The 16,749-nt window shown below is 35.8% G+C and overlaps 1 protein-coding gene across 1 annotated transcript in view; it reads right to left on the bottom strand.

Moving 5' to 3' along the window:
• Nucleotides 1-2,488: 2,488 nt before the first annotated feature.
• KLHL5 (kelch-like family member 5) overlaps nucleotides 2,489-16,749 on the bottom strand; it is a 55,284-nt gene continuing 41,023 nt past the window's right edge. The window contains exons 7-11 of the mRNA XM_005877440.2: nucleotides 15,054-15,278; nucleotides 13,993-14,155; nucleotides 9,158-9,370; nucleotides 7,065-7,236; nucleotides 2,489-2,700 (exon numbers count right to left, since the gene is read on the bottom strand). Coding sequence (XP_005877502.1) covers nucleotides 2,644-2,700; nucleotides 7,065-7,236; nucleotides 9,158-9,370; nucleotides 13,993-14,155; nucleotides 15,054-15,278 — 830 coding nt within the window. The 3' untranslated portion in view covers nucleotides 2,489-2,643. The remainder of the gene's footprint in view (nucleotides 2,701-7,064; nucleotides 7,237-9,157; nucleotides 9,371-13,992; nucleotides 14,156-15,053; nucleotides 15,279-16,749) is intronic.

Below are 16,749 nucleotides of genomic sequence, written 5' to 3'. Positions count from 1 at the left end.
ACCGTACCCTTTTATGTAATGATGTTTACTTTGAATTTATATTAGTTCACACAAACACTCCATCCATGCTTTTGTTCCGGCCCTCCGGTCCAGTTTAAGAACCCATTGTGGCCCTCGAGTCAAAAAGTTTGCCCACCCCTGATAATTTGTTGGCAATAAAGCTTATTTTTTATGAATAAATTTATTTATGGTTCAGTTATCCAAAATACAATGCAATTTATCTAATATTTATAAAACTTGAAATGTCATGCTTTCTTGCATTTACTTTTCTAAAGCAAAATGTATACAAAATTCCATAAGATATTTAAGCAAAATCTCTCCCCAATACTCAGGAACCAAAATTTTCTGATAGGAGTGTTACTGGTATAAACTTTATTTCTAAAAAGCATAAACTTCATTCTTCTGACTAAAATGAATGCTTCCCCACATGAAATGAAGCCTGTCTTTTTCTACCTAGAAGCAGGAATGATAAGAGTGTGGATCCTGAGCCAGACTGCCTGCACTGAAACCCTGCTCTACCACTTACTTGCTATACATAATCTTGGGGTTAACCTCTCCAAGTCTGTTTCCTTTTCCGTAAAAAAAATAATAGAATGTACTTCACAAGGTTGCTGTGAGGATTCAGTGCATTCAAGCATGCAAAAACTAGGTCCCCAGTCCATAATGAGCATTCAATAATTATTAGCAAATATTGTTTTTCATATGGTGGTCATTAATTGGGGTTAAAATAAAGAGCAACTAGACATCTCAATGGAGAGACTAATAGTAAAGTCAAGGCAGCAATGTTGGATGATGGATACAAGGAAGAGCCATATTTTCCTCTAGATTTATAAGACCCTAGACTGGAAGAAGAAGTGTTTGGCAAATGTTCTGTCATTAGAAAATAAATGGTTCTCTTTGTTAGTATCCAGGAGAGCAGGTCCTATTGACTATAAAACTGCATCAGAGAGGCCCTCTAGTGGGACAGAAAATCAAAGGAACTGTTCTAATGAATCCGTAAAAGAAAGGAAGGTCCTCAGAGAGGGAAATCAGTTCCTTTACTTTAAGGAGTCTGGCTCCACTGTGGGCACAGGGAACCAGAGAGTGGATGACAGTGTTCTAAGGAATGATCACAAGTACATGTACACGTGCTTCCTTTCAAATCACAGGTCTAAGCCTCCACAAGAAGGGATAATGTAATGATATGTTTCTGCTTTTGAAAATTTTGTTTTGTTTCTTATACCTTTTCCTCTTCCCTCCCTTCCTCTAAATATATAAATATACTCCATAGCTGATCCTCATCAGGAAAATAATTGAATTCATATTCATAATATAATAAATTTATGAAATATTAATGTATTTGTCACCATCACTATTATTTTCTTAACAGTCACAAAAGTGAAATAACTACAGGTTTTGTTTGGGGAAACAGAAGTACTCAGTTCCTTGATTTCTAGAAACAATGTGGAAACATTGCATGAGCATTCAAATTAGCTAAAAAAAGTTTGTTTTAATTTTTAAAGAAAGCAACTAAAATAAAGGTTACCCTGATATAAAATGCAAAAACACATTAACCACAACACTGTATTTTAAAATATGGGTATTTAGATCATATTCATTTATATTAGGATATAAATTAATGACTTATACCTTAAAGGATTTATCAAAAAATGTTACTGCCCAGTGCATTTTTGCAAACAATAAGCAATTCACTGAGAGCATTAACATCCACATATGTAATTAGAGTTTACAAATGTACAAAACTTTGGGTAATAAACATTTTAAACTTATTTTTCAAACATTCAATATCCCCTTTCCCCCAAACTGATTACAAAGAAGCACAAAGGGATAAAAACATCTTTTATAAAAGAAAAATTCATATAATTAAATACTTGTTAGGTGAAAGAACATTATAGGGTATATAACATTTCTTTTCTCTACATAAATTTGCATATCTTAAGTTTAATGCAGAACACCATGTTTCAATTCCAATCTGAGAATACCATAACATGTACTTCTTGGTGAATCTAAATATAATAGGATGGATATTTAAATATATTCCAACGATCATATCAAGTTTTTATTTGGTCATTATTACTTTAACTTTTTAATGTTTTTCTTTATTTTAGAAAAAATCCACAACCAAAGCACATATATTACAGCTATTTCTGGAAAAAAAAAACCCCACTAAACTAAATAGCATACTCTTTAGTATATCATTAAAAGAGTGGTTATGGCTAAACAAGGAAATGAATAAAAAATACTGCAACTCATGTATGATAAAGTTACAAAGAAAAAGGTTACAAGTTTTATCTGGTCTATTTGCACTGCAATAAAAGAAATCTGGATAATGTGTTTGATTATTAAGAAATGAAATTTCCAATTAACACTGGGCTGTGTTTAGGAGCAGTGTATTTGTTCTTGTATTTTATATGAGGGACATATGTTCATAACCTACCAGCTATACTTTTGATTTACTAAGAAATGAAAGTATATGATTCTGGTTTATCCTCCCTTTTTAAAAATATCTTCACTTTGAGATCAGGCACTTTGTGCCCAGGAATGTGGCATTGCAAATTTCCTAAAAATGTATCCATTGATAGTAGGATAAATGTGCCAAATTCATAAAAGAGGATATTTTCATTTAGAAACCAAAACACTAAATTATAATTTTACAGTCACAACGCAAGCCCCAGCTCTTCCTAGGCACAATGGAGCAACCTGAAAAGAAACAAAAAGACATATATATGGTTTGGCTTTGTAGGTAAAAATGTCGATAATACTAGACTAGTTGGTGAAACACTGAAACAGTCCATACTCCTTGGCAACAGGCTGCTGCCCCAGGCCTACTGCTGGCCTGGTTCCTCCCCCCAAAACCTCCTCCTGATGTGAAACTTTCGTAGACATCCCACATCACTTGGGTACATCACATGATTATGTATTATTCACTTCTCTTTAAAGGTGATTTTTTCTTTTATTAATTGAGTTATAATTGACATATAACATTATATTAGTTGCAGGTGTACAACATAATAATTCAGTATAGTGAAAAGGTGTTTTTATAACTGAGGAATTGTTCTACATGAAGTACGATGTTTTGGGTAAAATGGTGTATAATATGGGTGTGAGGAAATGCTAATATTGTGAGAAAATGCTGAATACTTAAAAGCAACTTTATGACCAATATGGAGAAAATATCAAGTATTATCTAGAGGGGCCTTGTAGGAGGATTATCTCAGAGAATACACAAAATACACTGCATGCCTGGGATCTGCTTACTCCGGAAAAAAAACAGTAACTTCCCAAATAATGACTGCTTTCTCTATGCATGGCTGAAAAAGGCTAAACCCATGCCACTGATTTTTAGCAGAGTAAATAAATAATAAATATCTTATTCAACTCCCAAGTATTGGAAACAAACCCGATGAATGAACTCTATGACAGTGAGATAGAAGTGTGAGTGCTAGGAATATAAACTGCTTATAGATAAGGAACAGCTCTTAAATTTTTCACTTATTGTCCTTTTAAAAAAATGTTTTCATTTTTTAATTTATTTTTTGTTTTTATTGATTTGAGAGAGAGAGAGAGGAAGGAAAAGGGACAGATAGAAACATCAATGAGAGAGAAACATTGATTGGCTGCCTCCGGCATACCTATCACAGGAGATCAAGCCCACAACTTGGGCATGTACCCTGACCAGGAATCGAACTGGCAACCTCTTAGTGCATGGGTTGATGCTCAATCAACAAACCACACCAGCCAGACTGTCTTTTTTTTTTCTTCTTCTTTTTTTTAAAATGTATCCTAAACACTAGAAAATTACTAGTGGAAACAAAAATGTGGAAAGAATAGTTTTCAAAGAACTACTTTGAGAATAGTAAGAATCTATGCATTTGACCTAAGAAAAATAAAATGTTAGCATTTGGGAAAGAGTGACTAATATAAAGAACTAATATAAAGTGTTTGTATCAATTAGTGGATTTTAAGAACACACAGACTTCAATTGTAAGAAAATTCTCAGTTATTCTCCATCTGAATCAGTTGTTTTGATCACTGTTCTATCTCCTTGAACAAATAATCTATTTTAAAACCATATCTACTTACAGTATTCTAGGAGTGACTTCTAAGGCATTAAAATCAAAGCATCTGTTTGTAATTAGCAGTTTTTCTCAAAACAACCAAGACACTAAATCTCTACACTGTGAATAGTACATGTTGTCATGACAACCAGCCAGCAAGTTTAGCTTAGAGAATTTATTAAATACAATGCAGGCACCTCCTGCTTTGGGTCAAGGCTGGTAGTAGGGTGGGTGATGGCTTAAGATTTTGTAACCTCATTTCATTCCCTGTACAAATGTCCTCTCGTCCATTTGTTGGAACACTGAATGAAACATTTATTTTTCAGATACTATGGTTATAAGCTCACACTTAGGTGCTGTGAAATAGTGATAGAGGTGGCATGCATATAAAATAGCTATGTGGTCATAGATTATTAATTTTGATACAGAATTATTCAGCATAAAGCATTAATTATCTGCAATAACAAGCCTCAAATACTGGCCAATAGATTTTCTTATAACTGGCCCAAGGGTTTAAATCAAATATGTTTCAGAGAAAGATTCTTCTATCCCGTTTTGGGTTTCATGGTTATCATTCACACTACTTCTGCCAAGGTGGAAGGTTGAGGGGAGGTAATCACATAATTTCCAATGAAATCCTGTAGCTCTAACTCAAGCCTTCACTTCTGCCCTAACCCACCTTATCCTGTCCCCATCTACTGCCAGGTGAACTTTTTGTTATTGTATCACTCTCTTGGTTAAAAGTCTCCACCAACTTCTCATGCCCAAACTCTTTAGCTTGACCTCCATGGATTTCCATCCTGACCCCAACCTTCCTCTCCAATAAGAACTCCTATTCTTCTCAACCAACTACACTTCCTGAATAGAGCCTACATATTTCTGTTTGGTGACATTTCTTTCATGTTTTCTCACACAATTTCCCCTTTCTACTTTCTGAGTTGGATCCATTTAGGTTTAGCTTAAATCCAACTTCTTTCTCACTGAAGCCCTCTCAACAACCATTTTCTTTGTTCTCTTTGGTTTTCTATAACCACTCACTGCCTATGCCATGGGACTCTTCATATCACCACTCTACATGGTGGGTGCTCCTTACACATGCAGACTTTATCTACCTAAGTAGTTAAGTTCTATGACAGTCCGATTCTCATAAGTTTTGTTTTCTTAACAGTACTTATCATTGCTTCTTGTAAAAAAGCTTTGGCTCAATTAAACATATGAATGTCTCTTATGTACCAGATACTGAGTTGGGGCACAAAATTCCTGTTTCTGTTCTTGGTGACGGAAAAGAAAGATCTCAAAAGACCATTCCTGGAAGTGTGAGGCTCTCCCAGAAACAGACACATTTGGAACTCTTGCTATAATTTGCCAGGTCAAGTGTCTTACTTGATAATGTAATTTAGGATTACCATCTTAACTAATTAGGTTATGACCAGCCATTTGATCTGCTCCCAAATGTCAGTGGCTTGAGTATTTAAAAATTATTGGTCATGTATGGGTAGCGGCTCCGATTTTTCTGACTACCCTCTTTGTTTTCCACAATCTCCCCTCCCCTTCTCTTTCTCATAGCCTGATTGTGGTACTGTCAGCTCTAGCAATGCTAGAACATCTCACCAATTCCCAGCAGGCAAATGGTGGCCTACCAACTAACAATAATTTGTCTGAGTAGTATTAACTTATACTTTAAAGGTAATTTTGTATTTTAATTATGTTATAAAATTAATGAGTCCCTCTTGTTTTTTATATTTAATTAAGTGATGACTTTATCATGTTCAGGCTGTATATTTTGATACTCTTTTGTCTGGGGATCATAAGCCTCCAAAAAATTGAGAGGGTCTGTTTTACTAAAATAATTGTTTTAACAAAAACAGAGTAAGTGCACAAGGGTTTCCTTTTCTCCACATCCTCACCAACATGTTATTTGCTGACTTTCTGATAATAGCCATTCTGACTAGCGTAAGGTGGTTCTCATTGTGATTTTGTTTTGCATTTTCCTGATGATTAGTGATGTTGAGCATTTTTTCATGTCTGTTGGCCATCTGTATATCTTCTTTGGAGAAGTGTCTTTTCATGTCCTCAGTCCATTTTTCAATGGATTGTTTATTTTTTTGTTATTGAGTTTTATGAGTTTCTTATATATTTTGGATATCAACTCTATCAAATATATTATTGTGTACTGTTGGTGAGACTGCAAACTGATGTAGGCCATATGGAAACAGTATGAAGATTCCTCAAAAAACTAAACATAGATATATCATATCTATTTATATCATATCAAAACTAAAAATAGATATATATGACCCAGCAATTCCACTTCTGGGTAATTATAAAGAAAAACCGAGAACAGTAATTTGAAAAGTTAGATGTAGCCCTATGTTCGTCACAGCATTATTTACAACAACCAAGATATGAAGGCAACCTAAGTGTCTATTGATAGATGAATGGATAAGGAAGATGTGGGATATATGTACACTTTGGAATATTACACAGCAATAAAAAAGAATGAAATCTTGCCATTTGTGACAATATAGGTGGATTTAGAGCAGCAGTCGCCAACCGGTGGTCCGCGGATCACTGGTGGTCTGTGAGGTCCGAAAGGTTGGCGACCACTGATCTAGAGGATATTATACTGAGTGAAATAAATCAGGCAGAGAAAGCCAGATACAGTATGATTTCACTTATATGTGGAATCTAAAAACAAAACAAACAAACAAACAAACAAAACAAAAACAGACTCATATAAACAGAGAGCAAAAGAATGACTGGTTACCAGAAGGGATGGGGTGAGGCGATGGATGAAAAAGAAAAGGGAATACAATCAATAATATTGTGATAAATTTACATGGTGTGACAGATGATTACTAGAATTAGTGGGGTGACCACATTGTAAGGTCAAATCACTATACTGTACACCTGAAACTAATAGAACCAATATAAGACTCTATTCCAACTATAATTAAATAAAAAAACAACAGAGTAAGTGGAATAATGAAAAATGAAATGACATACCTGAGTCCACTCATTTGTTTGGGGATCATAAGCCTCCACTGTATTAAGATAAGTTTGCCCATCATACCCTCCAACAGCATATAATTTATCTCCAAGTAAACAGACCCCCACTGCATCTCTGCTGATGCTCATAGATGCCACCGCAGTCCACATATCTGTTTTGGGGTCATATCTGAAAGAAAATTTTAGAACTGGAGCTGACATTGTTCTCACAATATTTCATGTAAAAATAGTTTTGTTCTTTAAGCCTATCTTTTGTCTTATTATCTGCTATATAAAATGCATTTGTACATAGTTTAGAGAATGTCAATAGAATATCAATATTTTCCTAAAAACTTTTAACTTACAATATTACAGATTCATTTAGCAGATGCATTCCACTTAAACTTTTCCAAAGAGCTAAGTTCAATACTGAAAACTGCTTTAAGGTTTTTAGATTGCCTACTGAAAATTGCCTACTGAGGAAATCAGTATGTGAAGATCTATATGTGATGACTCACAGCCTCAATCATTGTAGCTGTCCATTTTTGGGCCTTCTTCTTCCTTTCATGAAGTATGTTTACTAGAATTGCCTAAAGCTGTCTATCTAAGAGCAGATACATGCTAAGATGACTTATATTGCTCTAATACCCCTTATCTCAATGAACAACTTTTCACTGGGTGCAGTACAACATTGAGCCTGTGGTAATTTATGGGGCAAAGTGTATAAAAACTTCCACATTCCTCTCCTGGATTATAACATGCACCACGGGTAGTCTAAATTAGTCTCTCCCCAATACAGGTGAAATGCAGGCGTAACATTCCTGCTTTCTTAGCTGCCTCCTGCACACCTCCTACTGGGGATGTGCCCACAACCAAGGTACATGCCCTTGACCGGAATTGAACCTGGGACCTTTCAGTCCACAGGTCGACACTCTATCCACTGAGCCAAACCGGTTAGGGCTCATGGTAGGCTCTTTACCTGGCCCCACACTTGAGTTTCATGAGGCCAGTGTGGATGACTTGTTAAAGCTTCTAAGCCTCATGAGTCGTTCATTATTTTACAGTATTTTATTTTATATCAAAATGTGTTAGAAATACCCCATTTCTTTTCACTTCTTAATTAGCCTCTAGCCCAGTGATTCCCAACCTTTTTTTGGCCATGCCCCACCTAAGCATCTCTAAAATCCTGATGCCCCACCCCCCCGTGACATATAATTCTTATTATTCAAAAAGTGAACTCCCATTCATGTGGAGGAAGCCTAAAAGGCCATTAACTTGGTCTAAACAAGCTTCCAAAGAACATGGCATCAATGTAAGAGAAAAATAAAAGAACAAAAGGACAGTTGAAGTACTGAGGAAGAAATCATTAAGAAGTTGTTAAAAAATAATAATATGGCCCTAACCGGTTTGGCTCAGTGGATAGAGTATCGGCCTGCGGACTGAAGGGTCCCAGGTTTGATTCCGGTCAAGGGCATGTACCTTGGTTGCGGGCACATCCCCAGTAGGAGATGTGCAGGATAAAATATATTAAAAAATAATAATAATATGAAGTGATATGAAAAATAGCAAAGTTTCAAAACATATAACAGAGAACTGAAATGCATAAATATATAATATATATTTATATACTGTATATAAGGCCCCTAGAACCATAAGAAATGCAAAAAATTCAGTTAATAATTTATTCTTGAATTCACTCCCTTAAAAATCAAATTGCTCCCCTGTGGGGCATGTGCCTCATGTTGGGAACTACTGCTCAAGTCCCTAACTAATTATCTCTGAAAATCACTGAGCTCCCTTTCTTTTTTATTAGTTACAGTGTCTAGTACAAAATGGTATACAACAAACATTTTTCCTATGATTCAATTAATAAATTATATAATCAATTCTAAGGTAAAGTTGAAGCAGGCAGTTATAAGACAAGAGAAGAATCTGAGGAGGCTGTTAGGATACAGACTGAGAGATGGCAGAGCAGAAAACCCAATATTTACAAAGCTCCAAAGGAAAATTGCATGTGGTGGATGCTCAATAAAGAATTACTAATTTTTCTGAAAGTGTCTGAGGCATAAAGCGTTCTTTTTTATCCCTAGTTTTCCTGCACAAGAAATTACCTCTCCACACAGTCTGAGAGTCTGGAGGTCAAGTTGGACGCGGGAGCATCGTGCCCTCCGATAGCATACAGCAACCCATTCCAGGTGGTTACACCTACTCCCCCTCTCCTTTTAGACATTTGTGCACAGAGTGTCCACTTATTCGTATGAGGATCAAAACATTCTACTGACTTGAGACAAGAACTTCCATCCCGACCACCAACTGCATAAAGTCTGTAAAAAGAACAGAATGGTAAGTAAGAAACAGTGCTACACTTAAGTCAAAGAGGTTATTCTTATGGTATTTCTATTAACTTAATGTGCCATTGAATATAAGACACACTGTCAATTTATGTTCCATTAGAAAAATGATATGTCACCAATTAAATGACATATGTATATATCTGGATATATCAGATATCACTAAGTATACATATAAAAGAACACCAAACTCACACGAAAGCAATGACAACTGTTTCACAGCTGCCATCTGTTTGACACACCCTTGGCTGTAAGATGCACTGCATTTTTAGAGACGTTAAAATGTGTCTTAGAATATAGAAAATATGGTATATAAATGCTGCCTTGGTCAATTGTAATTCATTTTCGATTAAGATACAGTACTAATTTGAAAGTCTTTTACTCTAAATATGTATCAAATGTTTTAAATATTTGAACATTTTAATATTTTTATTAGGCACAAACTCTTCTTGTACTTATTATTTACTTGTAGTTCTTCTTAGATATTTTTCTATTAGTGTTTTATAGAAAGAGTAATACATTCATGCCCTGACCAGGTGGCTCAGTTGGTTGGAGCATCATCCCATGCACCAAAAGGTTGCAGGTTTGATCACTAGTCGGGGCATATATGGGAGGCAACCAATCCATGTTTTTCTCTCACATCTATGTTTCTCTGTCTCTTTCCCCCACCTTCTTTTCTCTCTCAAATCAATAAAAACATATCCTTGGGTGAGGATTAAAAACAAAAGAAGAGTAATAAATTCAGTTCATTGCTACTATTAAAGGTCACGTATTTTTAACTTATAGAGGCCTTAGTTAACATTTAACTATCTTTTTATTTTAAAGAAATAATATTTGAACTGTACCAAGTTTCTGCCAATTAAAATTCTAAGTATTTACATTTGGATAATACACATATTTTAAAGACAGATTTCATAATTTTCATTCATAATTTAAAGTACACTATGCCACTCAATCTAGTTTTTAAATAAGATGATCATATTTTAAACAGCAACATAAGGTTGTAGTAATTGTTACAAGTTGTAAGCTTAAGCTATATTATAATACGGAAATTTCAATTTATTTGAAACTTTAATCTGTTAAAATTTGTTATCTGTTAAGTACTACTTTTTTGTGTCACTGTTCTTAATATTAAACTATTCTAATCTTTAATCCATAGTTGATAGAATAATTATCTAAATATTTATCACAGAATATTAGAAGACATCACTAAGTAGAAAATATCAACAATTAAAAATACATGTATACACATGTAAACACACACACACACACACACACACACACACACACTGTACAAGAGTCTTCAAGGCACCTTACCCTCTTTACAATGAATTCATGAATCTTCACTGTGAACTCTGAAGCCAGACTCTCTGGGTTTGAATCCTGGTTCTGCCACTTATCACTTGCCAGTTGAGATTCTGGACAAGTTATTTAACTTCCACTTGCCTAAATGTCATCATCCGTAAAATTTAGAAGCCCTGCCTCAGAGGACTTTTAATGATCATATTTAAAGTACTTTGAACAGTATTTTACATATGGTAAGTATGGTATACATATTTGAGGGGGGAAATGCATTCTGTCTCTATTTGCATTCTTTTAGAAAACGATGTTTTTAGGAAACATTAAGTGTACAAACAACATTTATACTATGCTAATATTAAGGGCTAAACTGTATTGGCAATGCTTTGTGAAGAATCATTATCTCAAGCAATGGTCTTCAAACTGTATTCTAAGAATAGGATTCTGTGGAAGACTTGAGGGTGTCCCCCAAAATGGTTCATTTGAAATTTAAGTTTTAAAAAATAGTTTTAATTTTTAAAAATATCATCTCAGAACTCATCTTTCTTTCACATGACAGTACCTATTACAATAAAAAAATAATTAGTATGTCAAATTGTGACAATCTTATACTAAATATTTTAAAATGTAAGATTTAGGCTCTGCCTGACTTTTAAAATTAGGTCTTTTCCTAACTTTAAAAATTATGATCAAGAATGCTGATGGTTGACCCTGGATGAGTAGGGCCTATACAAGAAGCAACTCTCTCTCTCTCCCCCCTCTCTTTTTCAAATAAAAATTAATAATTTTAAAAAAGAATGTCAATGGTTGGTAGATACGTTTGAGATTAAACTTAGAAAAAATCTAACTGAAGTTTCCTGAGATTCCAATTAAATTGCTCTAGTAGTCAAAATAACTGTTACTATTTTCAGCTTATATTTGAATCAGGATTTTCTTCATATTGGACTACCAAAACAAGACAAATAATCTGGGTGTTCTTTAAAATAGACTTAGTCTTCTACACTAAAATTTATAATAAATATTATAAACTCGAGCTTATAGTACATTTAAATAAGCTTAGAGTAAATTTGAACCTCCATTTGTCTTAAGTAATGAGGTTCTAGTAAGATTTCATTTGAAAGAGAGATTCTACTGTCAAACATATTTGTCAGCCAGTGGCTTAAAAGTAGCCGACCAACTGAAAGTCTAAATAAAGCTTCTTTCTGTCAAACATGGTAGAATGGAAAATTTTAACATTTTGAAATTTTTAAGATACAGAATGAAACTCATAAGACATTGAAACAGTTCTTCCCTAAAGAAACAACTATATTTTGCATTAGGAAGCATTGCAAAATAAATTAAAATAACAAAACAGTAGTTTATCCAGGCCTTTCATTTTATAGATTAAAAAATTGAGGTATGGAGAAATGATTTGTTCTTTTGTTTTAAAATTATTTTTATTTTATGTTTAAAAAATATTTATTGAAAGTATTACATATGTCCCTGTTTTCCCCTCATTGATCCCTCCAGCCAGCCAATTTTTTATTAAATTTATTGATGGTGACCTCCCGGGAGCGGGGGGCCACCAGGTTGCCTAAGGAGGGGTGAACCGGCCCAGGTCGGAGACGGAGCAGGTCAAAGCTCCCGTGCTGATCAGTAGTGGGATCGCGCCTGTGAATAGCCACTGCACTCCAGCCTGGGCAACATAGCGAGACCCCGTCTCAAAAAAAAAAAAAATTGACGTATGGAGAAATGATTTGTTCGTTTTAAAATTATTTTTATTTTATGTTTAAAAAAGTATTTATTGAAAATATTACATATGTCCCTGTTTTCCCCTCATTGATCCCTCCAGCCAGCCAATTTTTTATTAAATTTATTGGGGTGACATTGGTCAACATGAACATATAGGATTCAGGGGTGGGTTTCTATGCTACAAGATCTGTATATTGTACTGTGTGCCCACCAACCAATGTCAAATCTTCTCCTGTCACCTTATATTAGGACCCCCTTCTCCACCCACCCCCTTCCCTCTGGCAACCACCACACTGCTGTTTGTGTTCATGAGTTTCAGTTCTATATCCTAGAGGCCTGATGCATGAAATTCGTGCAAGAGTAGGCCTTCCTTCCACCGGCTGCTGGCACCGTCTTCCCTCTGGTTGCTGGCAGGCACCCAGGACCCGGGCTTCCCTCACAGTCTCGGCTTCATCCAGAAGGTTGTCCTGGAGGATGTCTGGTCTAATTAGCATATTATGCTTTTGTTATTATAGATATGAGTGAAATCATATAGTTCTTAACTTTTTCTGACTTGTGTGATTTGTTCTAAATCACAATGGAGTGGTAAAGATACATAATTAATTTTTTTCAATCAACTGCATACTTTTTTTGAAAACTAAAAACATAGTTTCTATTTTTCCAGATTCTGAATATATACTGAAAATGGACACCAACAAAGTAGTTAAAACAGCCCAGACAGAGTGGCTCAGTAGTTGAGTGTAGACCTATGAACCATGAGATCACAATTCGATTCCCCATCAGGGCGTACGCCCAGGTTGTGGACTCGATCCCCAGTAGGGGACGTGCAGGAAGCAGCCAATCAATGATTCTCTCTCATCATTGATGTTTATCTTTTTCCCTCCCTCTCCTTTTCTCTCTAAAATTAGTAAAAAATATATTAAAAAATAGTTAAGACATTGCAACTTTGTTAAAGCAAGCTTAGAAAAACACTGGTTGATGAGTGAGCACACACTCTTCTTGGGGTGAGTGAAGCACCACTGCATCTAAATAGTAGCAGGACTTTCTTCACTAAGGCTGCACACTTCAACTTGCTGTTGAGATATTTATATCAGAACTCTTATAAAAGAAACCATTTAAACAATTTGTTTATATCACTCAAAGTATTTCCCTTTTGTGATTTATTTATGTATATTTTTAAGTTGGACATGATATCCTATATAATAAAAGGCTAATATGCAAATCAACCAAACAGCAGAATGACCGGTCACTATGATGCACACTGACCACCAGGGGGCAGACGCTCAATGCAGGAGCTGCCCCCTGGTGGTCAGTGCGCTCCCACAAGGGGAGCGCCCCTCAGCCAGAAGCCGGGCACCCAGCTGGTGAGCGCAGCGGCAGTGGCGGGAGCCTCTCCCGCCTCTATGACAGTAGAACATCCCCCGAGGGCTTCTGGACTGCCAGAAGGTGCAGGCCAGGCTGAGGGACCCCCCCGCACCCCAAGTGCAGAATTTCATGCACTGGGCCTCTACTAACTTAATAAATTTATTTTATTGTTTTGAAGAGAACTTTAAATATTTTCTTACTTGCCACTTAGTACTGCCACACCTACTGTGCTCCTGGGAGTGGACATAGTGGCAACAAAATTCCACTGGCGCGCCTGAGGGTCCCATCTTTCCACTGTGTTCAGATAGCTCCAGCCGTCATGCCCTCCAACTGCATACATGGGACCTTCCAATACAGCCACACCTACAAGACAAGAATGACTTAAAAATCACGTTTTAATTGAAATATAAATACAATGAATCTTAAACATGCAAATTTAACTAAGCAAAAATTTATGATAAAGACATCTGGTTTACTCACAGCTCTTCTTGGTAGACAGGGGGTGAGTGAGGGGGAGAAATAGCACTATAGCTCTGGTCTTAAAAGTTTTAGAGTGCCCCTGGCTCAGTGGATAGAGTGTCAGCCTGTGGACCAAAGGGTCCTGGGTTTGATTCTGGTCAAGGGCACGTACCTTGGTTGCAGGCTCCGCCCCGGCCCGGGCCCTGGTGAGGGCGCGGGCAGGAGGCAACCAATCGATGTTTTTCTCTTTGGTTTTCCCTCTCTCTTCCACTCTGCCTAAAACTCAATGGAAAAATATACTCAGATGAGGATTAACAAAAACAAATAAATAAATGTCTAAAAATATATTTTAAAAAGTTGTAGAGGCAGTATTTTGAGGACCAACAGTGAATTATTGAATGCAAAAATAAAAAGTCTCTATCATTGCCTTCTCTGTGCCACTTTAAATTTTGCTGGGTTTTACTCATTTGTGCTTAATAAATAAAACACAATAATGCTAAAGATGTTTAAATAATCATTTCAATTAGGTTAGATAATACTAATTGTCAACACAAAATACATCAGTCCATCATGCTACACTAAAATATTCATGTTTTACTTGTGTTAGTTGCACATGGACATTTATGTACATGCTTGTTTCCTCTGCTCCTACTCCTCAGGTAAGGGAGAGCACGTGAAGAAATGCCTGGTGCCTCTTCTGATTCAGCAGCTGCCACACTGGTCTTCCTCTGCCTGGTACAGAATGTAAACATGCCGTGGAGGCCTAATCCTAACTTAGGAACAAATCTGCAGTGATACTCACCAAGGCCATGCCTGTGTGTGGACATAGGAGGCATCACACTCCAGGTCTTTGTTTTGGGGTTATAGCATTCTACAGTATTCAAAGTCTTCAGTCCATCTCTTCCTCCAACCACATACAGTTTGTCATCTAACACGGCAACACCGAACTGCAGTCTCCTCCCATTCATATTTGCTACAGGAGTCCACATATTGGTACGGAGATCATACTTTTCAATGCTTGTTGCTCCTTAATGGTAATACATAAAATTATGTAAATTAAAATTTCACCATGACTATTTTATGACATTATACAGATAAAACTATAATTTTATTAGCATTGCATGCAATCAGTGCTATTCTTATAGAATACCAGTCAGGGCAAACATTTATCCTAAAGAATTTATTGCAATTAGGTCATCAGAGCACCAATATTATTGATAATCTCCTAAAATTCAGAAATAGTTTTATTATATATGTTATCACATTTTCTCATTATTGTAGTTTTCATTATTTTTTATTCACTCTATAAAAATTTTAGGTTATTTTAAATAAATACCAAGTCTCTTTCCATCTCTATATTTTCACAGGGCCATTAAGTAGACTCCCTTGTACATAGTAGCTGTTCAAAAATACTTTTGAATTTGAATAGTCTTTTTTAAAAATTCTCACTTGAGGATATTTTTAGAGAGAGGGAAAGACAGAGGGAAATATTGATGTGAGAGAAACATATTGATTGGTTGCCTCCTGCATGTGCCCCGAATCAGGGCCTGGGCCAGGGAAAGCCTGCAATTGAGGTACATGCCCTTGACCGGAATCAAACCCAGGACCCTTTAGTCCGCAGGCCGATGCTCTATCCCAGGGGTCCTCAAACTTTTTAAACAGGGGGCCAGTTCACTGTCCCTCAGACCATTGGAGGGCCGGACTATAGTTTTAAAAAAAACTATGAACAAATTCCTATGCACACTGCACATATCTTATTTTGAAGTAAAAAAACAAAACGGGAACAAATACAATATTTGTATTTGCATGTGGCCCACAGGCCGTAGTTTGAGGACCCCTGCTCTATCCACTGAGCCAAACCAACTAGGGCTAAACAGTCTTTCTTTGTAATTTTTAGCTATAAGGAGATTTTACTCATACACTCAGATTATTTTATGTAATGGTATATTTGACTCATCACTTTAAATTTGATCTTAAAACTATTCCTTCATTAATGTATTTTCCTTGCTAATGGATTTAAGAAATATTTATTTCATTTTGATTTTAATTTATTTTTTATATCTAGTTCATGAACCAGTATCATAGTCTTATAAATTGGTAACTAAAATTCTTTTGCTAATATCAAACATAATCTTACATAAAGTCTTAAAACACTATCTGAAACATATATCTTATATATCTCAAAGCATAAGAAAATCCTAACAATTGCAAAATTCTACATAAAGGTTTAGACCTAATTTATACCGAATAATTAACTTTTAAAAACAGTAGGCACAAATATAACATTTTCTTAGTGGCTATTTAGAACCATCCCCAGTTTATATGTTGGCTCTATACTAAACAGATACATGACGGATCAAGAACCCCATGAGCAGACTACTATTCAACTAACATGAACAGCTTTTCTTTATAAAGAACTAGAGGCCTGGTGCACAAAATTCATTCACTGGGGGGAGGGGGGGTGTCCCTCAGCCCAGCCTGCACCCTCTCCAATCTGG

Source organism: Myotis brandtii, unplaced genomic scaffold (assembly GCF_000412655.1).
Source record: "Myotis brandtii unplaced genomic scaffold, ASM41265v1 scaffold520, whole genome shotgun sequence".
Classification (NCBI taxonomy): Eukaryota; Metazoa; Chordata; class Mammalia; order Chiroptera; family Vespertilionidae; genus Myotis; species Myotis brandtii.
The sequence above is the reverse complement of the archived record's forward strand: the minus strand, read 5'-3'. Positions and strand labels throughout refer to the sequence as shown.